General features: G+C 40.9%; 1 protein-coding gene across 2 annotated transcripts in view; it reads right to left on the bottom strand.

Annotated features, from left to right (window-relative positions):
- The window catches only part of BLM (BLM RecQ like helicase), a 62,065-nt gene that overhangs the window by 20,235 nt on the left and 16,632 nt on the right, over positions 1–25,198 (bottom strand). For both annotated transcript variants that reach the window (XM_060003621.1, XM_060003622.1), the window contains exons 10-15: positions 23,005–23,103; positions 22,645–22,793; positions 12,648–12,754; positions 10,854–11,014; positions 4,780–4,975; positions 2,429–2,619 (exon numbers count right to left, since the gene is read on the bottom strand). In XM_060003621.1, coding sequence (XP_059859604.1) covers positions 2,429–2,619; positions 4,780–4,975; positions 10,854–11,014; positions 12,648–12,754; positions 22,645–22,793; positions 23,005–23,103 — 903 coding nt within the window. The remainder of the gene's footprint in view (positions 1–2,428; positions 2,620–4,779; positions 4,976–10,853; positions 11,015–12,647; positions 12,755–22,644; positions 22,794–23,004; positions 23,104–25,198) is intronic.

The following is a 25,198-nucleotide window of genomic DNA, read 5'->3' as shown; positions in this document are numbered from 1 at the left end:
AGCTCCCAAGCCCCCTTGCTTACTCAGGGACACTGCTTCAGCAATTCTTCCCTCTCCTCACACATCAATTTCCATCCTCCGTAGGTACGTTCCTATCAGCACACAAATATATTTCTCCTGTCTCTTCTTGACTCCACTTCCCCTGGCAGCTACGGTTTCATTTCTCTGTTCATCCTTGAAGCAAAACTTGAAAGAATTCTCCATATGCACTGCCTCCAATTTTGCCCCTCTCCACTGAAACTGGTCAAGTCCAGGTCCCATATTTCCACGGTGCTAAACCCAACGGTGACGTCTCGGTCCTTATAGTACTTGGCTCGGCAGCAGCAGGTGACTAGGGAGCGCTCCCTCCTCCCTGATGCACTCCTACGCTTAGTTGCCTTGGTCTTCCTCCTACCTCACTTGTTCTATTTCCTGGTCTCCTTTCCTAGTTCTTCCTCTTCTCCTCAACCTCTTCAAGTCTCAGGGCTCAGTCTTTGGTTTTCTTCTCTTCTGTCTATAAACTTATACCAGTGAAGATTTCATCTGCTTTCATGACTTCAAATTCAACTATATGTCAACCACTCCCAGAGTTATGGTATCACCAGCCTCTCTTCAGTTTGCTGGATCCAAGACATATCTAACTCACTACACCCCAGACCAAACCCCTGATCTTCCCTGCCAGTCTTCCCCAAACGTCTCGGTTGAGGGCTGCTCCACTCTTCCAGTTTCTCAGCCCTCCAGGCACCATTCTGACCGGCCTCCCCTCACCCCCTGGGCAGGCACTACCCCTCAAAGGCACAGGCACGCCCCCCACCTCAGGGCCTCTGGTCTTGGCTTTAGCCAAGAACATCCGTATTTGAGAGCTGCTCAGCTAACTCCTTTCTTCAAGTCTTCGCTCAGGTCTCATCTTTGCAGTAAGACTTCCCTGGGCCACTGCATCCTGCACCCCATTCATCATTCCTGACTCCTTACACTGCTGTACTTTTCATCAAAGTTCTTTCCTCTTAACATGTACTTATAACGTAGAGTCCTTATTCAGCCTCCCTCTGCTAGAATGTAAGCTCCACAAGAGTAGGGATCTTTATATTTTGTTCAGTGATGTATCCCAAACTCCTAGAACATTGCCTATCACAGAGCAGGCATTCAACAAATATTTGTTGAATGAGTGAACTGATTAGCAATGTCTACAGAGTGGGGTGTGGTGGGTTGAGATGGCCATAAATCCACAGATTCCACCCCAAGAGAGAGTAAATCACCCTCTGCTTGGCTAGCGCTGCCTACGGTATCACAGTGATATGAACACATACATGTCTGTCTCCCCTCCTGTCTGTGAATTGGCTATATCATGTTCATATGTGAATCCCCAGCATCTTGCACAGATATTTCAAATAATATATCAACTGTGAAAATGCTCTGTAGGGGGCTTCCCTGGTGGTGCAGTGGTTGAGAGTCCGCCTGCCGATGCAGGGGACACGGGTTCGTGCCCCGGTCCGGGAAGATCCCACGTGCCGCGGAGCGGCTAGGCCCATGAGCTATGGCTGCTGAGCCTGCGCGTCCAGAGCCTGTGCTCCATCCACAATGGGAGAGGCCACAACAGTGAGAGGTCCGCATACCACAAAAAAAAAAAAAAAAAAAAAAGCTCTGTAAACTGTGAAGTACAGTAGACATTAAAACATAGAATTACCATGATAGGTACAATACAGTACCTAACGACTGAATTTAACAACCTCCCAAAGTTATTTTTAGGACAGATGATAGCAAACGCATCCTGAAGCTATTGCCCTTACTCTTTACAGTTTTTGAAAAACCAGTTTACAGAGTAATCTAATTGATCTGAATTCAAACACATAGTACACTAGTTACAACCCTTTTGAGAATGAAGATGTTTAAATACAGAGTTGAATGTAAAATATTCTACCTGCCCATGTTGGATCCTTTTGGGTATTTACAGATTAATGATATTTCTTAAATATCCTATAACCACCAAAACAGGTCCAGTATATATATATATATATATATATTTTTTTTGCGGTACGCGGGCCTCTTACCGCTGTGGCCTCCCTTGTTGCGGAGCACAGGCTCCGGACGCGCAGGCCCAGCGGCCATGGCTCACGGGCCCAGCCGCTCCGCGGCATGTGGGATCCTCCCGGATCAGGGCACGAACCCGCATCCCCTGCATCGGCAGGCGAACTCTCAACCACTGTGCCACCAGGGAAGCCCCAGTATATATTTTTAACAGGCTTCTAGTTCTACGGATACTCCACAGAAATACTATTAAAATGTTTCTATTCCCAATTAACACGGGGAGGAAGCCATCATCCCCTTGTTAAAATCCCTAGGGCCCACTTACTGCAATCTAACTTGTATCTAACTTTTCTAAATTAAGAGAAGAAAAAAAAAAACTTGGCAAGTTCCTCATCACAAAGAATTTAAAACTTTCTTATTTTACCTTTGTTTTACAGCAATTATCACAAGAAACATCTGGGTATTTCTTACAAAAATAAGGATTAAATCCCTTTTCGCCAAAGTATGCCAAAAGCTGTATTCTCCTGCATTCGGTTATATTTTCACAGTAATGTACCATACTATACAAATTATTGAAGTGAGTCTCTTTCGTATGATGGTTTCCATCTTTTTCCACTAAAAGAGATGAAGAACACAGTAAACATACTTATTAGAGTAGAAAAATAGAAAAGAATATCACAGAAATATTTAGAATAGGTTCATATAACTTTAAATATTAAATGAAATAAAATTATTCATAGCACTATATATCAACATGACATGAAGCTATATGATAATTAACTGAATATTTATGTTCATCTTCAAGATTGTAGTTTTGCAGGAATAAACATAGGTTGTCAGGAGTAGCTGAAAAAATTTTGCAACTCTTCATTATTCCCAACGATAAATATCTGAATTATATTTACTATATTTATCAGACAAGGATGTACTGAACCCAGCATCCAAAGCAAGCAGAGCATGGAGCCACGGCAGTGGGCTGTGCATCTCCCTGAGTATCTGGGATCAAAGTGGTTAAGCCAGTGGTTCTGAAACTATGTACCAAGGACCCCCCAGGGCTGGGGCGGGTGCTGCAATGAATTCACAAGGGTGCTGGCAGGTGTTTTAAATTTAAGAGAAACACAGCAATACCTGACATCTGTTGAACACCACACAAGCAACTAGTTGGAGGTAGTTTATGATGTGCTACTTTCCTTCTAATGACATTGTGAAGCTGAAATTTTGGCAGTTGCTATGATAAAAATAAGTACCTCCAAAAAATCAATGTGAAACAGGAAATGAGGGTGGCAGTGTCCAATCTGATTCCAAGGTCTGAGAACCACATGTACATACTTTTCATTTGTAAGCAATTGTTGTTAGTTAAAAATGAAATAAAAATTTTTTTTTCTGGTTTATGAGTATTACTTTTTTCAAATGGTTGCTAAGTGTTTAGCATTTAAATACTTACTAAATTATTTGGACCTAACTTAATATAGGTTCTGCTTAAAAACACAAATGGACACACTAAGTTTAAAAGTTTCATTTTTGCACTGAGAATTATCTTGGTATAGTGCAAGGGACATGGAATTTGCAATCAGATGAACCTGGATTCCATCAGGGCTCTGCCACTTACCTAGCTCTGTATCTCATTTTCCTCTTCCGTAAAACGAGGAGAATAATAGTAGTATCTTTTAGGGTTGTTGTGAAGATTAAATGAAGTGATATACGTAAAGCATTTAAGACAGCAGCATATAGTAAGTGGTAAGGAAACTTTATCATCATTATCACTACCCTTCCCCTTACCGCTGCGGCTGCTCTTGGGGGCAAGTTACAAAACCTTTCTGAAGCTCACTTTTCTCATGGGACTACCTCAAAAACTAGTGGTTACAAGCAAATAAGGTGAACATTACTTGGCACAGAGCTTGGTAAGTGCCATTTCCCGTGCTCAGTATCTCTACCAGAGTTCATTCAAAAGTGGTCTCAAAACAGGCAATTTTACTTATTTATCTATTAGAAGGGGACTGGTTCAATAAACATGGAATACCATACTATGGAACTCTATGTAGTCAAGCTATGTGTACTAGTTGGAGTCATAATTACACCCTAGTGTTGACTGGAAAAAAAATCAGGTCAACATATACATATTAAAAAAGCACATTTATATAATAACTATAAATAGAGTATAACCTTTAAAAATTGTGAATCACTACGCTGTACACCTGAAACTTATATAATACTGTAAATCAACTACATCTTAGGGGAAAAAAAAGCACATATAATGGAATCGCATTTATATTGTAAAAAACCCTGCATTTGGGAAAGGTAAATATCAAATATAAGATATTGCCTAACTCCAATGAAGAGGTAAAGGGATGAGATAGGAGAGGGCTATGTAGGGGTTTTATTTCCTAACCTGGACGGTGGTACGTGACAGTTCATTATTTTTTTCCATTTTACCTTTCTGCATGCTTGAAATTTGTTATATACCAGGATGCATGCAGAAATTGGGCCTGGAAGGATACAAAGGAAATCAGTAACTGGAGTTATTTCTTAGGGCAGGACTGCATATGAGGCATGATTTGGAAATTTTTCAGTCCTCAACACATCTGTATCATTTGAATTTTACATAACAAGCATGTAATACTTTTATCATAAACATGAATTAAAATAAAACTTCCATGTCTATCTAAGTGCCTCTATTTTAAGGAAAACTGGACCCAAAACACCACAACTGCAGGGACAGATGACAAAAACGAGACCGAGGACGACAGCATGTGTCCCCAATGGAGCTCAGCTTACTTAGTATAAGCCTCTTCAGTCTGGTCACATCGTGGTAGGTATAGAAGAGCAGGCAGTGAGAGATTTCCCCATCTCTTCCAGCTCTGCCAGATTCTTGGTAGTAACCCTCCACGGATTTAGGGAGGGATGCATGGATCACAAATCGCACATCAGGTTTGTCAATCCCCATTCCAAATGCAATCGTCGCACAGATAACCTGATGTAAAAGCAAAAGCCTATTAGGCTCATAATGCATTTAAAGGAACATTTTTTAAATCAATCAATCAATTAATTTTTGGCTGCATTAGGTCTTCGTTGCTGCGCGCGGGCTTCTTTAGTTGCATTGAGCGGGGGCTACTCTTCGTTGTGGTGTGTGGGCTTCTCTTGTTGCGGAGCACGGGCTCTAGGCGCACGGGCTTCAGTAGTTGTGGCTCACGGGCTCTAGAGCACAGGCTCAGTAGTTGTGGCGCATGGGCTTAGTTCCTCCGCAGCATGTGGGATCTTCCCAGATCAGGGCTCAAACCCATGTCCCCTGCACTGGCAGGCGGATTCTTAACCACTGCGCCACCAGGGAAGCCCTCTCGTATGTTTTTGATATGGAGGTGTGGGGGTGTGGCTCACCCAGCCATGATACCCCTGTTGCCTCGGTAACTGTGTTTCTCAGGAGCTCTGGTTGTTCCCAGGGCTTGGGCTTTTAGAGGTCACTGCTGCTAGATTTTCCAATGACTCAGGAACAGTGGCGTTCTCACCTGCTCCAGGTGAGAACTTACTATCCGTTTTTCCAGTGTTAGCAAGTGATCACACACTAGCTCCTTTTATTCATCAGCTAATTTCAGAGTCAAAACTTGTGAAAACTGTATTGGAACTCGTGGGCAAAAGTCTGAGAGTTGCTTATACTAGGGTAAAAAAAAAAAGGCTGGAGACCGTGGATCTTGGTCTATGCAAATTACTCAGTGGAAGCAAGGTGATAGGTAAATTTCAGGAGCTTGATATATCAGTTTTTAGTAAAAAATCTCTTTCAAGCCTATCCATTTCAGTGGCAAATTTAGGACCTATAACCCAGCCAAAAATATTATATCTCCAGGCAAAATTACATTATACAAATAAAGCTGCAATGCTTTTTTTACCACCTAAAAAAATGAATTGCTACTTCAAAAATAGTATTTCAAAAGCAACTGGACGATCTGGCAGCCAGACTGAGGCTAATGACATGATTTCAGTAACTGTAAGTACCACAGCTAGGAGCTGCACGCCATGGATGGCAGACGGCGGGTGCTCATCAACGCTGGAGATGCTGGTGGCCTGTACTTTAGGTCAGCCATCTGTCTAAATTTATGGCACTGCTATCAAAGGCAAATCTCCTTGGTAAGAGAAAGTCTACTGTAGTCTCTAGAGGTGGGAGAGCAGGTAGAGAGGCTGTAAAGCAAGGTGTGTCAGCCCACAGGCGCACAGGTTTCCAAGAAGCCTGGGTGCATCTCCCAAGGTCGGGTGAGCACAGGGCTGTGAGGGAGGCTGCAGGCTCATGAGGTGACTATGATACCAATGCCTTCTGAGACTCTTTACTTCTTATAACTGGGAACACTGGCTTTGTGGAGTTGTTAATTCCTTCTTTATCTCTGTGTTGCTTTTAAAACTTCAGGCTAGGGACTTCCCTGGTGGCACAGTGGTTAAGAACCCGCCTGTCTACGCAGCCCTGGTCCGGGAAGATCCCACATGCTGCAGAGCAACTAAGCCCGTGCGCCACAACTACTGAGCCCATGTGCCACAACTATTGAAGCCTGCACTCTCAACCACTGTGCCACCAGGGAAGCCCAATCATCAGTGTTATTTTTAATAGTAAATAGCTTAAATGTCCTGAGAGCATGATTGGTTACATTATGGTACATCCCTGCCATTAAAAAATGGTTTATGAAGAAATTTTTAATGATATGAAAATGTTCGAATGTTAATAATGGATAAATGTAGGGGAAAATATAATTCAAAAGTGTGTAATCTCGGGCTTCCCTGGTGGCGCAGTGGTTAAGAATCCGCCTGCCAATGCAGGGGACACGGGTTTGTGCCCCGGTCTGGGAAGATCCCACATGCCGCAGAGCGGCTGGGCCCGTGAGCCATGGCCGCTGAGCCTGCGCGTCCGGAGCCTGTGCTCCACAACGGGAGAGGCCACAACAGTGAGAGGCCCGCATACCGCAAAAAAACAAAAACAAAAACAAAACACTGATGTAAACTCCACACCCATGTTTCAGATTTGAGGCTCTTAAATATGGTCTACCACATTGTTTTCCAGAAAGGCTCTCACGAGTACTACAGGAAATCGTCTCTGACAACACTGTCCCCGACAGTTAATAAAAGTTTGCTAATACAAGAGATAAACATGATCTCACTGTTTTAAATTTTAATTCCTTTGATTATTAGCAAAATTGCACTTAAAAAATTTGTATTTAGCCCTCTGTAGTTCCTCCTTTCCAACAGTTTCTTGATAGTCTTGAGTAATTTACTATTTGAGAAATGTTTTTCTTCTCACATTTTTACAAGCTCTTCATTATGTTTTATTTGAGGAAGCTATAGTTCCCATTTTGCTGTTGCCTTTAATTTTTTTCTACAGATATAGAAGTGTTTAGTTGTTTAGGTTTTTAATCATTTCTAGCAATTACTTCCTTTTGAGCTGTTTTTAAGCTTAGGTTCTCTTTCACTCAGCGTGCATACATTTAAAAATATCTGTACCTTTATTTACCTATAATAAACTTTGATATGAGGACTCAGAACAACTCTCCCCATCAGGTAACCAGTACGACTAGCTGAAAAATCTTCCTTTCCTAATTAATTTTGAATGCCTTCCTTATCATATATTGTTTTTACCTGTTTTCCAGTCTATTTCTGGATTTCTGTTCCATTGATCTTTAATGTATTGCAAAGCCAGTGTTCGTGTGTTATTATTTTCTTGCCAAATTCTTTTGGTTATTTTCACTTGAATATTCTTCCAGGCAAACTTTGGGAAAAGTTTATCAAAGGAAGAAAACACTGCAATTTTGATTAGCTACATATTAATTTGGGAAGAATGCCTTCTAGTTATGTCAGTGAACATAAACCAGTATTTTACATATCTGAAAAAGCCTTTCTATTGTTTCCGACATAAATGACAATGAGCTGGCGTGAAACTCTTAAGTCCCAGCCTTTCCTCTTCTGATTCTGGAGATAGTTCGCTTCTGTTTTTTTAATTTAGTGTAACTGTCTCAGGCATGTCTATTACTCCTTCTTTTTTTTTAAATTTTATTTATTGATTGATTGATTTTGGGCTGCATTGGGTCTTCGTTGCCGTGTGCAGGCTTTCTCTAGTTGCAGCGAGTGAGGTCTACATTTCATTGCGGTGCGTGGGTTTCTCATTGCAGTGGCTTCTCTTGTTGTGGAGCATGGGCTCTAGCACGCGGGCTTCAGTAGTTGCAGCACGTGGGCTCAGCAGTTATGGCTCACGGGCTCTAGAGCGCAGGCTTGCTCTTTGTGGTGCACGGGCTTAGTTGGTCCGCGGCATGTGGGATATTCCCGGACCAGGGATTGAACCGTGTCCCCTGCATTGGCAGGCGGACTCTTAAGCACTGCGCCACCAGGGAAGTCCCTCTCGTTCTTTGTTGAGTAACCTATTTTTTTATCTTCATGAATACAATTTCTTATAACTGTAAATCAAGCAAAATGTTCTGAACTATGTCTACATGTAAGTTATTCCCCAGTGATCTTGAGATAACTCTTAAATTTGTTACATATTTGTTATGTATTTATTTATAATACCTTTGACTACTCTATTGATCTCAACTATCTCTATTTCTTTTTTGGGTATACTTACTATTCTTAGGCTGAACCCCTACTCTCCCAGCTACCAATAATTTTTTTGTTTTTTTCTGTTCAATTTTCATATGTTTTTTTTCCCTTCACATTCTCAAGTTATTCACTACATCACTGATTCAAACGTCTGCATTGAATTGAACCATTTGTGTCTTGATATATAATTCTATTTGTTTTATTTTTCTTGTATTTTCTTATCTGGATAAACTGACTTTATTTATCCCTTCATCTCAGCCTCTTCACAACATCTTCTTATGGCAAACTGTTTCTAGTTCATATAAGTCAAGTCTTCTTAAATCTTTCTGAGGATATTAAGCTGATATCCTCTAAGATTTCCTTTTGTTTTCCCTCAGGAAATAATTTTGGGAGATACTTTTCCTTCTGAATCTTCACAGTAATGATTTCTTTTTTTTGTGAGCTGAAAACTTCATAGGCTACAAAAAAATTATTAGTCATTCTCCTCAAATTCATCCTTGTATGTAGAGAGATCTATCCAAGTTTCATATTTGCCACACTATGGGATGCCCTAGAATGTTCTTGCTTCCTTCTTGATCTACTTGGGTGATAAATTTATCCTCTCAGAAGTAGATGCTCAACATCATTAGTTATTAGGGAATGCAAACAAAAATCACAACGAGATACCACTTTATATACACTAGGATGGATACAGTAAAAAAAAGACAATGATAAGTGTTGATGAGATGGAGACATGGGAACCTCATACATTGCTGGTAGGAATGCAGAATTTTGCAGCTGCTTTGCAAAACAGTTTGGCAGTTCCTCAAAAAGTTAAACAGAGTTTCCATATGACTGAGCAATTCCAATCTTACATCTACCCAAGAGAACTGAAAACATGTTCACACAAAAACCTGTACAGAAATGTTCACAGACGCATTATTCACAATAGTCAAAAAGTGGATACAGGGACTTCCCTGGTGGCGCAGTGGTTAAGAATCTGCCTGCCAATGCAGGGGACACGGGTTCGAGCCCTGGTCTGGGAAGATCCCACATGCTGCAGAGCAACTAAGCCAGCGTGCCACAACTACTGAGCCTGCGCTCTAGAGCCCGCGAGCCACAGCTACTGAACCCGCGCGCCTAGAGCCTGTGCTCCACGGCAAGAGAAGCCACCGCAATAAGAAGCCCGCGCACCGCAATGAAGAGTAGCCCCCGCTCGCTGCAACTAGAGAAAGCCCGCACGCAGCAACAAAGACCCAATGCAGCCAAAAAAGAAAAAAGGAAAAAAAAGTGGATACAACCCAAATGTCTACCAACTGATGAATGGATAACAAACTGTGGTACTTCCATACAATGGAATATTATCCAGCCACAAAAAGGAGTGACGTACTGATACATGCTACAATATGGATAAATCTTGAAAACATGCTAAGTAAGAGAAATCAGTCACAGAAGAACACATATTGTATGATTCCATTTATATGAAATGTCCAGAATAGGAAACTCTATAGAGACAGATTAGTAGTAGTTAATAGATTAGTGGTTGCCAAGGACCGGGTGTTAGGGGAGTGAGGAGTGACTGCTAGTAGATATGGGGTTTCTTTCTGGGATCATGAAATGTTCTGGCATCAGACAGTGGTGACAGTTGCATGACCTTGTGAATGTACTAAACTCCACTGACTTGTAAACTTTGGAAGGGGGAATTGTATGGTATGTGAATTACATCTCAATAAAAAGTTTTTTTGATTTAAGAAAGAAAAAGTGGTTTCCCTGGTGGCGCAGTGGTTAAGAATCCACCTGCCAGTGCAGGGGACATGGGTTCGAGCCCTAGTCCAGGAAGATCCCACATGCTGCGGAGCAACTAAGCCCGTGTGCCATAACTACTGAGCCTGCATTCTACAGCCCGCGAGCCATGACTACTGAGCCTGTGTACCACAACTACTGAGCCCACGTGCCACAACTACTGAAGCCCGTGCGCCTAGAGCCCATGCTCCACAACAAGAGAAGCCACCCCAGTGAGAAGCCCGAGCACTGCAACGAAGAGTAGTCTCTGCTCACCACAACTAGAGAAAGCCTGCATGCAGCAATGAAGACCCAATGCAGCCAAAAACAAACAAATAAATAAAATAAATTTTAAAAAAAGAAAGAAAAAGCAATTTTAGATGTCTCAAAAAACATCAGTTTTTAAATCTGCCTTATTTTGATGTTTACTACCTTTAAGGTGAAAACAATTTTCATCCTACATGTACAAGGTGGCTTATGTACTATAAAATATTGTTTCCTTTGTTTATTTTTAAAAATGTTACCTGGCAGCCATCCTGATTAATCCACTTGTGCTGTACTTCATCTCTGGCAGAGTCACTGAGGCCAGCATGATACGCCAGCGCAGCGAGACCATCTTTCTGTAATGTGTCAGCCACTGTGTCACATTCTCGCCTGGAAAGGCAGTAAATTATCCCTGAGTCATCTGCCAAGAAACCAAACAGTATTGTGAAACGAGGACTTTTAACATAAATAACACAACCTACATTATGTTCTCAGAAATATCTGAATTGTAAACAGAGGTATAGTTTTCTCCATAGTTTTCTTACAGCAGAGGAAAACAACATAGGTAGAAAAAGTCAAGCAACGGATCACGTGCGCTGGAAATGACAAGATTTAACCTTTAATCCTGTCCCTCCAAATAACTCCTTAGGTAGACCTGGAGGAACCCTGGGCTCTGTTTCACACTTGCTATAAAATGGAAAGGCACTCTTCACGAACTGTAGAAAGCATATGGCAATACCTATCAAGAGCCTTAGAAATGCTCCTATTTTTTTTTTTTTTTTTTTTGCGGTACGCGGGCCTCTCACTGCTGTGGCCTCTCCTGTTGCGGAGCACAGGCTCCGGACGCGCAGGCTCAGCGGCCATGGCTCACAGGCCTAGCCGCTCTGTGGCATGTGGGATCTTCCCTGACCAGGGCACGAACCCGTGTCTCCTGCATTGGCAGGCGGACTCTCAACCACTGCGCCACCAGGGAAGCCCAATGCTCCTAACTTTTGATTCAGTTTCTTTCTAGGAAACAAATCTAGGAAATAAAGTGATCCGAGGACTTATTATATAAGAAGTTTTGTTTATAATTTTTAAAATTAGAAAAATCTTAAGGGCCAGCATTAGGACAATAATTAAGAAAGGAATTTATAAACTAAAACAAATTGCAACTATTAAGTGTTTTCTAAGTTTTTAAAATGACATGAGAAAATGTTTAAAATATAAAACAGGGTAAAGGTAGAAACACTGTAGATACAGTATGCTAATGGAAGGAAAAATGCATACAAAAATTATTGGAAGGAAATAAACCAAAATGGTAACAGTGACTTGTCCTATGGTGAGGCTTGTCTTTTGATTCTTTCTTTTTTTTTGTTGCTTTCTAAATTCTCTTCACTATATTTCTTGCTGTTTGTATGTATGCTATTTTTAAAATCAAAAAATAAAAGGTATTAAAGAAAAAGTCATCTCTCTGTGGCAGAGCCGAAGATACAGATACACACACAAGCTATTATTTATATTAGGTGCCTGGGAGAGGGGGGGACTGGAAAAGGAAATTACTGACTTTTTCTTGGTCTATCTCTGCATTGTTTGATTTATTCAAACAAATACGTATACTAATTAAAGAAAATGAAATAGAGATGTTTAACAAAAAAATTCTCCATGGAAAAGTAGAAAAGAGGTTACATGGAAAACTACCATGAATTTCAGAATCTCATTTTAGTTAATATAACTCAAGGGCAGACACACTTGGGAGAAGGCACTAAAACAGAGCTGTGTAATTCATTAACTGATAGAAGCCAGAGGAAAGACAGTGAAACCATGAATTACAATACAGGTGTGTAGGAGGGAGTATTTAATATACTTTTTGTTAGGGTTTATTGTTAACAAACCAAATGAGATTTTATGATTTCCAGAATTGAGAGAGTTGCAATATTCTGCTCTATGAATAACAAGTTAGTGCTATCATAATGAGAAAAGAAATGTTTAATATGCAATTTTATATATTCAATTGTGGTACTAAAAAGACACTTATTACTTCTAGACATGATTTATCACATGGCTGTACTCACGTGGGTGATGCTTTCTGATCCATTCTAAGCAATCAAATGCCACCTTTTTTGGTTTTTTGGGTAACACGTAGTATTTTAGATTATGTCTGTTGAAGCTCATGCTAAACCTAAAAGAAGTCGCAAACGTAAAATTTTGTTATTATGAGAAAATATAGTTTTAGCCATCTTCAAAAATTAAATGCTGATTTTCCACCATGCAAACCTAATTATCAAGTTGTCTTAAAGTGAATGTAGCTACTGGCAGCTTACATGATAAAACACAGATGGAAGTTAGGTTAAGGATTAAGAATGGTGATAAGGAGGCAATGTCTACGGGACTAGTTATTAACAAAGAATCAGAAGGAATGCAGAAGAGAAAAACCTGTAGAAAAGACAGCAGCCAGTCTCTAAGATGAGGTGGATTAAAAGCAGAGATGGCTAAAACGTTATTTAAAAGATTAAGAAAATCATAGAGAAAACATAGGCCACCAACCCCCCCAAATTTTGACTGTGTACAGAAGAGTGAGGAACTGGTTGCAGGGCTGCAGGAGCTCAAGCCTGCAGACCCTGATCTCTCTACTTTGGCTGTGTGCCCAAGGGGAGTGTGGCTGACTCTGAGACAGATGTGCTCCTCTTTCTCTGGCCTTTTGCTCTTGGTCCCACACTTCCTCCCACTTCCTTAGTGAGCTCTTCCTCTCCATTATCTCCTTTCTTGTGCTTCAGTCTCTTCTGTGAACTCTTCCCTTTTATCTCTGCATATGTTCTAGGACCCCCAATCCTAAAACCAACAAAAGCTTCTCTTGACCCTACATACATTCCACTGCAGCTGGCATCCCTCCTCGTTCCTTCCCTCCAAAGGCAAGTTTCTAAGACTTATGCCCCCAACCAACCAACCATACATCCAATTTCAACTCTCATCATTTCCATTCTGGCTTTCGCCATTACCATTCTGCCAAAATTGTTTTAGCAAAGCTTTTGTTTTATTTACTTATTTTGTGGCCGCACCACGCGGCAGGTGGGATCCTAGTTCCCCGATCAGGGATGGAATCTGCACCCCTTGCGGTGGAAGCGCACAGACTTAATCACTGGACCACCAGGGAAATCCTATCAAAGCTTTTAAAAACTGAAGGGTAAGGGAATTGTTACAGGGCCCTTGGCCCTGACGACACCCTCCAGCTGTGCCAGGTTCCAACATTGCCACAGAAAGGAGAGAGAACACTATCTAATGAGTTAAAGTTAGAGCACAAAGACATCTCAGTGCCTGGGTGGACGGAAGGAAACAAAGAGACCATGAACAGCAATAACCTGTGGTAAGGAGGTTGCCTCTAGACAGGGGGTGGGGATCAGAGGGAGGAAAGATGGGGAATAAAACCACTGCCTTTCTGTCTTTGTATCTAAGTCCAAGCTAGATGGGTCCAGGTTTTGTTGCCATTGATAAGATAAGCATTTAGTTTTAGGACTAAAGAACGCAACACTTCACATGTGGAGGGCAGTAGTCGTGTTCCTGAAGGGGCTGCAATACAGATAAGAAGGCCATGCAGTAGGCAGTGGTTCTTTCAACTGTGCAGGTAATCTTTCAACTGTGTCTGGTGTGCGCACTGGTCTGTAAGTTATTTATTTATTTATTTATTTATTTATTTATTTATGGCTGCGTTGGGTCTTTGTTGCTGTGTGTGGGCTTTCTCTAGTTGCGGTGAGCAGGGGCTACTCTGTTGCAGTATGCGGGCTTCTCATTGTGATGGCTTCTCTTGTTGCGGAGCACGGGCTCTAGGCATGCAGGCTTCAGTAGTTGTGGCACGTGGGCTCAGCAGTTGTGGCACGTGGGCTCAGTAGTTGTGGCTCGCGGGCTTAGTTGCTCCGTGGCATGTGGGATCTTCCTGGACCAGGGCTTGAATCCATGTCCCCTGCACTGGCAGGCGGATTCTTAACCACTGCGCCACCAGGGAAGCCCCACGCACGCTGGTCTTTTGTCAGACCTCATTCTCTTACCTCTCCACGCGGTTGGCTATCCTTACCGAAAACTCTATTAGTGCTCACACCCGTGGGGTTTCTCCCCCTTACCTCTCTGACTTCTTCCTCTCCTTCTCTCCTTTCCTTGCTTACTCCTTAAGTGAGAATCACCCCCCAAAATGCTTGGCTCTTCTTTCTTCTTCCCCTGTATTACCTTCTTCAGGGACCTCACTCTCACTGCTTTAAACAGCACCAAATATCATTCCTGCGAGTCCCAACTTGCACCCCCAGCTTAGACCTCTTTTCAGAGTTCTAAACCACAGTCCAACTTCTTTCAGGTCAGTGGTCTAAAGTTGGGGTGTGCATACCCCTAGGGTTCACAAAGACTTTCCAAAGGTACATGAGCAAAGACAATTTTAAAGGAATCAATTTCCAGATCCTCTGTTTTCACACTTACGAATTTCCCCCTAAAGATGGATCTGAGAATGCCTGTAGTCAGGACTCCTGCTTGTTACTCCTACCCTGTTTTTTCCTTTTACAATTGTCTCTCACTTTTGGAAAACAAACAAATTTTACTTTTCACCCATTCTCAACTTTACCACTGTGCATTGTTTTGGACATAAAAACCTCCAGTACACCAAATAAAACAAATTGAAATATAGTATGGGTGTAGATGAAACTTGCTCTAATCCAAATACCAGAAACTCTTGGTAGGGCTTCATGTCTCTAAGTGTTTTACATTATTTCTGTTAAGAGTAAAGTATAACATCAGGAATAAAGTATTTTGGCCTTTATTGGGGTGTTCTGATTTCAGATATACTGAGAGTAAGGCGGTGGGAGAGAAGATCATTCTCACTTTATGAAGTTGCTTCTTTCATTCCAATTGTCATAAAACGCATTACTCTGAGGGTCTTGTGAGACTACTGTTAAACAATACTTCGAAACCATCCCTCTTAAGATATCATTTAGGGTTTCCCTGGTGGTGCAGTGGTTAAGAATCCACCTGCCAATGCAGGGAACACGGGTTCGAGTCCTGGTCCAGGAAGATCCCACATGCCGTGGAGCAACTAAGCCCACACACCACAACTACTGAGCCTGCACTCCAGAGTCTGCGAGCCACAACTACTGAGCCCGTGTGCCACAACTACTGAAGCCTGCACGCCTAGAGCCCATGCTCCGCAACAAGAGAAGCTACTGCAGTGAGAACCCCGTGCACCACAACAAAGAGTAGCCCCCGCTCACTGCAACTACAGAGAGCCCGTGCGCAGCAATGAAGACCCAACGCAGCCAAAAATAAATAAATAAATAAATAAAATGTTTAAAAAATGCTGAAAAATATCCATAAAAAAAAAAGATATCATTTCTATGTACAAAACACTTAGAGATCTTTTAGTGCTTGAAATGGCAGAAGAATGTGTAGCAGATTGTGGCAAAAAAGACGGTAGATAAAGGACTTGATATGCCCATAGACTCTTTTTTTTTTTTTTGCGGTACGCGGGCCACTGTTGTGGCCTCTCCCGTTGCGGAGCACAGGCTCCGGACGCGCAGGCTCAGCGGCCATGGCTCACAGGCCCAGCCGCTCCGCAGCATGTGGGATCTTCCCGGACTGGGGCACGAACCCGTGTCCCCTGCATCGGCAGGCAGACTCTCAACCACTGTGCCACCAGGGAAGCCCGCCCATAGACTCTTCTGATTGTTCTGTTATTTACAATCACTGCCACAGCAAAGAAAACTGCAGTCCTGATAAAATTAAGGCATAAAAAGAATTGCCCAGGAATACAAATGATGTAGATATTCTTGAAACTTATTTGATATGATTTGGGCTTAAGTTGGGAATGGTGCATGTGTCTGTCTCCCTACCAATAGGAATGCTGAAATGATTATACACAAGAATGGCTTTACTGCTCTTCCCTACAAATTACACTTTAATTTCAGAACCATGTTTTATACATTAAAAAAAAAAAGTTTTGGGTCAAAAAAAGAGAGACAACAGCAAGTGCTGGTGGAATCAGAACCCACTATACCACCGGCGGGAATGTAAAATGGTGCAGCCGCTTTGGGAAACAGTCTGGCAAAAGGTTAAAACAGTCCTCAAAAGGTTAAAAATAGTCACCATACGACCCAACAATTCCACTCCTGGGTATATACCCAAGAGAAATGAAAATACAGGTACACACAAAACCTTTTGTTTGTGAATGTTCATATGCAGTTCAAACCCATGTTGCTCAAGGGTCCACTGTATTCACACAATTTGTTATAATGAGAAAGTTAACAGTCTCTTAGAGGTCATTACATATAACATATCTTACTTGGCCTGTTGGAAAATGGATGTTTGGAATTAACAGATATTCTAGTTAGGGAGAGTTCACATCAATTGATGAATGGATAAATAAAATGTGGAATGCCTATTCAATGGAAGATTATTCAGCCATAAAAAGGAATGAAGTTCTGATATGTGTTACAACACGGATGACCCTTGAACACAGGTTAAGTGAAAGAAGATGGGCACAAATGAGGAGAGAATGGGGAGTGACTGCTGAGTACTAGGTTTCTTTTTGGGGTGATGAAAATGTTCTAAACTTAGATTCGGGGGATGGTTGCACAACTCTGAAAATACAAACAAACGCACTAAATTCTAACCTTTAAATGGGTGAATTTTGTGGTGTGTCAATTATATCTCAATATTTTCTTTTCTAAAAAAGCTTTGGATTCCAAAATATCTTCACAAAGGGAGTACTGATGTTGCCATTAAAATGGTAAATATTATTAGGTCCAGGGTGTCAAACTCATGTCATTTTAAGTGATGTGTCAGGAAATGGAATCAATTTGCACTCAGCTCTTGTTGCTCTTGGAACTGAGGCACTGTCATGAGGATATGCACTAAGTAGTTTATGTGAACTTAAAAACAAAGAATTTTTTTTTATATGTAAGAAAATAAGTTTGGCCAATTGGTTTGGCAATGACAACTGGCTTTGCCAGTTAGGTTATATGGTAGTCATGTGCCACTGTTGAATAGTTTTGACAAAACTATTATTTAAAAGCATATCAGGGACTTCCCTGGTGGTCTCGTGGTTAAGAATCCGCCTTCCAATGCAGGGGATGCGGGTTCGATCCCTGGTTGGGGAACTAAGATCCCACATGCTGCCGGGCAACTAAACCCACGTGCTACAACTACTGAGCACGCGGGTCACAACTAGAGAGCCCATGTGCCACAAATACAGAGCCCACACGTCCTGGAGCCTGTGTGCCACAACTACTGAGCCCATGTGTCACAACTAGAGAGAAGCCCGCACCCTGCAATGATGAGCCCGCTCACTGCAGCGGAGGATCCAGCATGCCGCAAGGAAGATCCAAGTAACAGAAACTAAGAACCGACGCAGCCAAAAATAAAAGGAATAAATATTAAAAAAAAAAAAAAAAGTTGAGGACTAGGAAAGCATATTAAGAGTCCCTGCACACAGCAGAGAAGACAGATAAGCTCTTTGAGGGACTGGTATAAAGAAAATTATTTTAAAAAAAGAAAAGCATATCACCTGATTAAAAATATATGTCAAAAATATACTAGGAAAGGTGTACTGAAACTAATAGTATTTTGATTTCCCCAACTCCTTCAAATATACTGGACACAAGATTCACCTGACTGAAAGAGTAACACAAATACTTAATAGTCATTAGAAAAGTTTTGGTAAAGCATTTTTTTTAGGGTATTATTTCCCAGAAAAAGTAAAGTAACTAATGATCTGACTTATTTTGTCAGTCAGATGGTTTTCAATTCTTCGCTTTTCACAATATTTGCAGGACTCAATTGAGATGTCAGCTGACAGATCATTAAAAATAATTTTTGATGACAGATCATATTTTGGCATTTACATCAGAAGGAATTCGAATAATTGAGCGTTAATACTGTAATAAAATGTTTTCCATTCCTATCTACATGTTTATGTGAGCAACATTTCTCAATGCTATAAAATATACCTATAAAAATAAGAAATATGAACAGACTTGATTTATCCATAGATATATGTACTAATTGGGAAAAAGTCCTATCTCATTAAGTTACACATTCCCCATCAAAATTTATACTTAAGAATTATTTTCAAAAATATTTAAGCGATTCTGATCAGTCAGGTACTACTAATGATTATATATAATTCAATTAGGACAAAAATTTTGGTATAGGAAATTTAAAAATAATTTATATATATATTTTTCTTGCAGGTAAATATGACAGAGTAAGCAACAGGCTTCATGCATAAAAATAGGATAAAATTAGGATAAAATTCTGTAGGGAAACTGAAAGAGATATATGAATTTGAAAAGAAAAGGGGAAATTAAAAAACCTGTTAAAGAGTTAAAATTTTTATTATGTCTTCTATAAGTGGGAGATAGTAGGTACAGAATTGCTATATTATGTTTATAGTCTACTGGATACCTTTAAAAGAGCTAAGTAACAATTCTGTTTAAAAATGTTATTTACAACAGACCACTGTTCTCTTTATTTAAACTCATGTTGAGGAATTTCCTGGTGGTTCAGCTGTTAGGACTCCATGCTTTCACTGCCAAGGGGCTGGGTTCAATCCCTGGTTGGGGAACTCCCTCAAAAAACCAAAACAAAACAACAAAAAACAAAAAAAGTCATGTTGAAAAATTTTAGGTATCAGGTTTAGAAATGTACAAGTGGTACAATTCTCCAAAATTCTTTTAAGTCTCGTTGATTCAACTCTGCTTTCTCTCTGGATTCTGTCCCCTCCTTCCACTTCTGGTGTTGCCAATCTCTCTCCTAGATGGCTACAACTGGGTTCCTAAAGGGCCACCCTACCTCTAATCTCTTGTTCCTCCATTCCATCTTCTGTTCCACTGCCAGGGTTATCATTCAACCATACAGTTCAGATCAAGCCACTTCCCAGGTCAAAATGCCTACATAAGAAAGTCCAAACACTTTACCATCATGATATGCAAGACCCTCCAGATCTGGCCTCAAGCCACCTTTCTAGGGTCATCCCTTTATATTTCTCTTCTTATCCAATGGATTATCCACCATTCCTTGGGCCTGACCTGTAATTTCATGCCAGAAACTTCAGCCCTGAATTCTCACTCTTCACCTGTTAAAATGCCATTCACCTTCCACTTCATACCCACTAGGATGAGTATAATCAAAAAGATACAGTAACAAGTGTTGGTGTGGATGTGCAGAAATTGCAACCCTCATATACTACAGAAGGTGAAATGGTGCAGCTGCTTTGGAAAATAATCGGGAAGCTCTTTAAAAGATTAAATGTAGAATTACCATATGACCCAACAATTCTACTCCTAGGTATATGCCTAAGAGAAATAAAAACTTACATCCACATGACAACTTGTATACAAATGCTCACAGAAGCATTATTAATAACAGCCAAAGAATGGAAGCAACTCAAATATCCATTACATGATGAATGGATAAATAAAACAGAATATACATACAATAAAAAAAGGATGAAATACCAATATGTGTTACAACATGGATGGACCTTGAAAATGTTAAGTGAAAGAGGCCAATCACAAAAGGCCACATAATGTATGATTCTATTTACATGAAATGTCCAGAATAGGCAAAAATCTATGGACACAGAAAGTAATTAGTGATTGCCTAGAGTTGGGGCGATAGGGAATAGTGGGAATTGACTGCTAATGGGTATGGAGTTTCTTTTAAGTGAGACAAAAATGTTCTAAAATTAGGTAGTGGTGGGGTTGCACAGCCCTGTGAATAAATGAAAAATAAAGCAAAACATCAACCCATAGAACTGCATACTTCAAATAGGCGAATTTTAAGGTATGTAATTTATATCTCAGTACAGCCGTTTAAAACTTTAAAAAGACCATTGTTCCTACAAAGTCCACTTCCTTTATAAAACCCTACCTGACCCTCCTCGTAACCGTTAGTTGTTACTTTGGGTTACAGTCAATCTTGCCTTCCAAGTTCCAGCAGTCAATTTACATCTCTAATCACCACTTACTACATTCTGCATTTGGTACAGTATTTAAAGGGTTCTGAAAGCAGACTGTTTGGGTTTAAGTCCTCACTCCAATACTTGCTAGGTGTATGACTTTGTTTAAGCTGTTTAATTTCTCTGTGTTTCAGTTTCCTCATCCATAAAGTGAGGGAAATAGGAGCACTGACCTCATAAGACTTTTGTGTGGATAAATGAGTCAATACACATAAAATGCCAAGAACAGTGCCTGGCACATTGTATAGGCTAGATATGTAAGTGTTAGCTATTATTGTGGTATTATAGTATTATTGTTGTATTTACTGTCTAAATGTCTATCTCTTTTCTCTTTCTCAGTTTGTATTTTAAGGCCCTAAGGAAAAGGAATAAAGTCAATCCATTTTACTTATTTCCATCCTCATATTTCCCAAAGATGAAGAATACTATCACAGACTGGCAGTAGGAGAGAAGCATGGGGGCCATGGCTTCAACCCTAGGGACACATGCCTTCACCAGGGCCATGACATAGCAGCAGTTGGGAAATGTAATCCAAACAAGAGGCCTATGGGCAGAAAAGAAGATAAGGAAAAAAATGTAACAGAAAGTGTTTGTTAAAATCTTTTACTTCCACTCAAGGATTTAAATTCTCCCAAATATAGAAGTACCAAATATATTAAGGAGTCAACAGACCTGCCCAAATTTTCATATTTTACCCACATTTACCAAAGTTCCTCCATATGTTTCATTTATTCATTCTTACTGAGTGCCAAATATGCACAGGGCACCACATGCTAGACTCAGGAAATGTACAATCTATTACTTTTCCAAGCAGACCTCCCCCGCACATTACTAGGAAAAGATATTAAACCTGTATGTGCAATGTTTACTCAAACAAAAATGACAAATTCTACACTTTCAAAAGGTTATTCAAAAGGTGAATTGAATTTATATCACTTCTTTTAACTATGGGCATTTGGCAATTAATATTACTAGTCTAAAAGAATAGTAGATTGTGGGCTTCCCTGGTGGCACAGTGGTTGAGAGTCCGCCTGCCGATGCAGGGGACACAGGTTCGTGCCCCGGTCTGGGAAGATCCCACATGCCGCGGAGCGGCTGGGCCCGTGAACCATGGACGCTGAGCCTGCGCGTCCAGAGCCTATGCTCCGCAACAGGAGAGGCCACAACAGTGAGAGGCCAGTGTACCGCAAAAAATAAATAAATAAAAGCTTTTATAGATCAATGGAGTACTTGTAGAAGCAAATTTCTAGCATGTGGGTTCTTCACTAGAACCTGAAGACACCTTAAATATAATGTTGTAATGTAAATCAATTATGGAAGAAAATATTTTTTTCCCCCAAATTTTATACAAACACTCCTCTTCAAGTAAGATTAAAATAAAAATTTTGCATTCTGGGGCTTCCCTGGTGGCGCAGTGGTTGAGAGTCCGCCTGCTGAAGCGGGGGACATGGGTTTGTGCCCCGGTCCGGGAGGATCCCACGTGCCGCGGAGCGGCTGGGCCCGTGGGCCATAGCCGCTGGGCCTGCGCGTCCGGAGCCTGTGCTCCGCAACGGGAGAGGCCGCTGCAGTGAGAGGCCCGCGTACCGCAAAAAAAAAAAAAAAAAAAAAAAAAAGAATCCGCCTGCCAATGCAGGGGACACCGGTTTCAGCCCTGGTCCGGGAAGATCCCACATGCCATGGAGCAAATAAGCCTGTGCGCCGCAACTACCGAGCCTGAGCTCTAGAGCCCGCGAGCCACAACTACTGAGCCCACGCTCCACAACTATTGAAGCTGGCATGCCTAGAGCCCGTGCTCTGCAACAAGAGAAGCCACTGCAATGAGAAGCCCATGCACCACAACAAAGAGTACCCCCACTTGCCGCAACCAGAGAAAGCCTGCGCGCAGCAACGAAGACCCAATGCAGCCGAAAAAACAAAAAACAAAAACCATACTGGCTCCCAGCCCCCCAAATTCTGATATAATTGGCATTGGGTACAACCTGGGCATTGGGAGTTTTAAGACTCCATAGATGATTCTAATGTGCAGCAATCTGGGAACCACTGCCCCAGGGTTTCAAAATTAATAAGTTTCGACAACTTACACCTGAGGTCTAAGAATCTTCAGCTGAGTGAGGATGTCCTTCTGTACCCTGGGATTAGCTGTGGCAGTAAGAGCCATCACTGGAACAGAGGGAAACTTCTGGCGAAGCATATTCATTCTTTTGTAATCTGGACGAAAATCATGTCCCCACTAGTTGGAAAAAAAAAAAAAATACTGCTTTTCAGACTATTTGGATCTTCCTTATATAAAGCAAAGACTGCTCACTATATTAAGAACCACCTTATTCTTCAGTGAAATAGCAGAATAATTCACTCAATACTTTTTCTCTTGGCTCTGAAAATATATATACTGTTGGTAGTACAATCTATTGCTATCTCAAGACATAGAGAACAGTATTTACCTGACTGACACAATGTGCTTCATCAATAACAAAACGTGCCAAGAGCTTCCTCTCATACAGATTCTCCAGAGTAGAAATCAGTCTGTTACTTGCACAGACCTAGACCAGAAATGCATTAATCAGACATTTAAAAACATTTAAACATATCACCTTAAGGATTTGGTTGTCTTTAAGTTCCACTATGACTTAAGTTGTATTAAAACCTCCACATAAAATTGGTTCTGATTTCGATCTACAAATAGAATTAGAAGTAATAGGAAATAGCAAATGAGACATTTTAGAATGTTTACCCACATTTAGCAAACAGTTTTGTATTAGGTCAGTGGTTCTAAAAGAATTTTTCTTCCTCAGTGTATTTGGGAGCCACCACATGTTTACACTGGTAGCAGGGTTACAGACGTGTGTTACGTGTGTGTGTTGTCTGGGGGAAATATATACATATATATGTACATATATACATATATATATGTACATATATTTATATTTTGTAGCTCTGTCCATAACTGGGCCTGGAAGCAATGACATGCCAGTAGCAATGACCATCTCTGGCACCCATGTCTTGATAGACATGTCAAAAGGTCACAGAAGCCAGTCTGATGGAGCCTTCCCACTGGCCAAACCTAGGACAATTAGAACATCAAAATACATAATAGTAAATGATTATAACCTACTGAATAAATTAAGAATCCATGATTTCATATTGATACAAATAAATATGTGGGTAAAGGGAAAAGCCTGTCCTTACAGCAGAATGCCAACTAAATTGGAAAAAAATCATCATTTGGCACTCACTACAATAATAACTGATGGGGAATCATCAATGGATGAGGAAACTCTTGGGTCAAAGTCTGATGAGTAATAGGATATTTACATAGTCTCAAGAGTATTCCATAACAGGATACCTACAATTACAAAAAAAATTAATTTATTTTTGTAATTAATAATCACAAAAAAAGAGTAATTTTTCAGTGCAAGTCTGGCAGACAACAACACCTTAACCAAATGATCAAAGTTAACTAACATCACCAGTAATATAGAATGAATCAACACCAAATGCCTCCTGATAGGATACACTGAGAACATATCACCACTTCTGTGATATTCCCCTCAAAAATGACGAATACAAATCCAATCAGGAGGAAACATAAACTGAGGGACAGTCCTCAAAACAACTGGCCTTCACTCTTCAAAACTGTCAAAATCATGAAAGACAGAATGCAATGCATAATCTAGGATTTTCTTTTGCTAGGAAGGATATTATTGGGACAACTGGTGAAACTGGAATAAGGTTTACAGATAAAGTAATAGTACTGCATCAATGAATATTTTCTAATTTTGATAACTGTACTGAGGTTATGCAAGAGAATTCCTTGTTTTTAGGAGATGTACAGTGAAGTATTTAGGGTTAAAAGGATATGTCTGCAACTTACTCTCAAATGTTTGAGGGAAATAGAGAGAAAGAATGATAGAGCAATTACAGTAAAATGCTACCATTTGGGGTTTCCCGTGAAAGTTATACAGGAATTCTTGCACTAAACTGTACATCAGAAATTATGTCAAAAAATTTAAAATATACATATTCTAATGGGCTTTTATGAGATAATAGAAAAGATACACTGGTCTCTGCTCCCAGTTCCTGGGCACAGGGTTCCTGGAACTCTTGTAAATTCTTAAGTGATAAAGCAGTACGAGCAGGACTCCCCCGGTGGCGCAGTGGTTAAGAATCCGCCTGCCAATGCAGGGGACACAGGTTCGAGCCCTGGTCTGGGAAGATCCCACGTACCACGGAGCAACTGAGCCCGTGAGCCACAACTACTGAGCCTGCGCTCTAGAGCCCATGCTCTGTAACAAGAGAAGCCAGTGCACGGCAACAAAGAGTAGCGCCCACTCGCCGCAACTAGAGAAACCCCACGCGCAACAACAAAGACCCAATGCAGCGAAAAAAAAAAAAGAGCACTAGGAGCATCTTTTGTTCTCTTGAGGCAACTGTGGGTGGGCTCCTGGGTGGGGGATGGTCACCAGAAAGACCAAGCCATGATTAGAAACTTGGAATTTTCGGTCCTACCCCCATCCACCAGAGAAGGGAGTCAGTCTAGAAGTGGAGTCAATAATTGTTCATGCCTACGTGAGGAAGCCTCCATTAAATCCCAAAAGTATGGGGTTCAGAGAGGTTCTAGGTTGGCAAACACATCCA

Source organism: Delphinus delphis, chromosome 2, assembly GCF_949987515.2.
Source record: "Delphinus delphis chromosome 2, mDelDel1.2, whole genome shotgun sequence".
Taxonomy (NCBI): Eukaryota; Metazoa; Chordata; class Mammalia; order Artiodactyla; family Delphinidae; genus Delphinus; species Delphinus delphis.
This window is presented reverse-complemented; position numbering and strand designations above follow the sequence as displayed.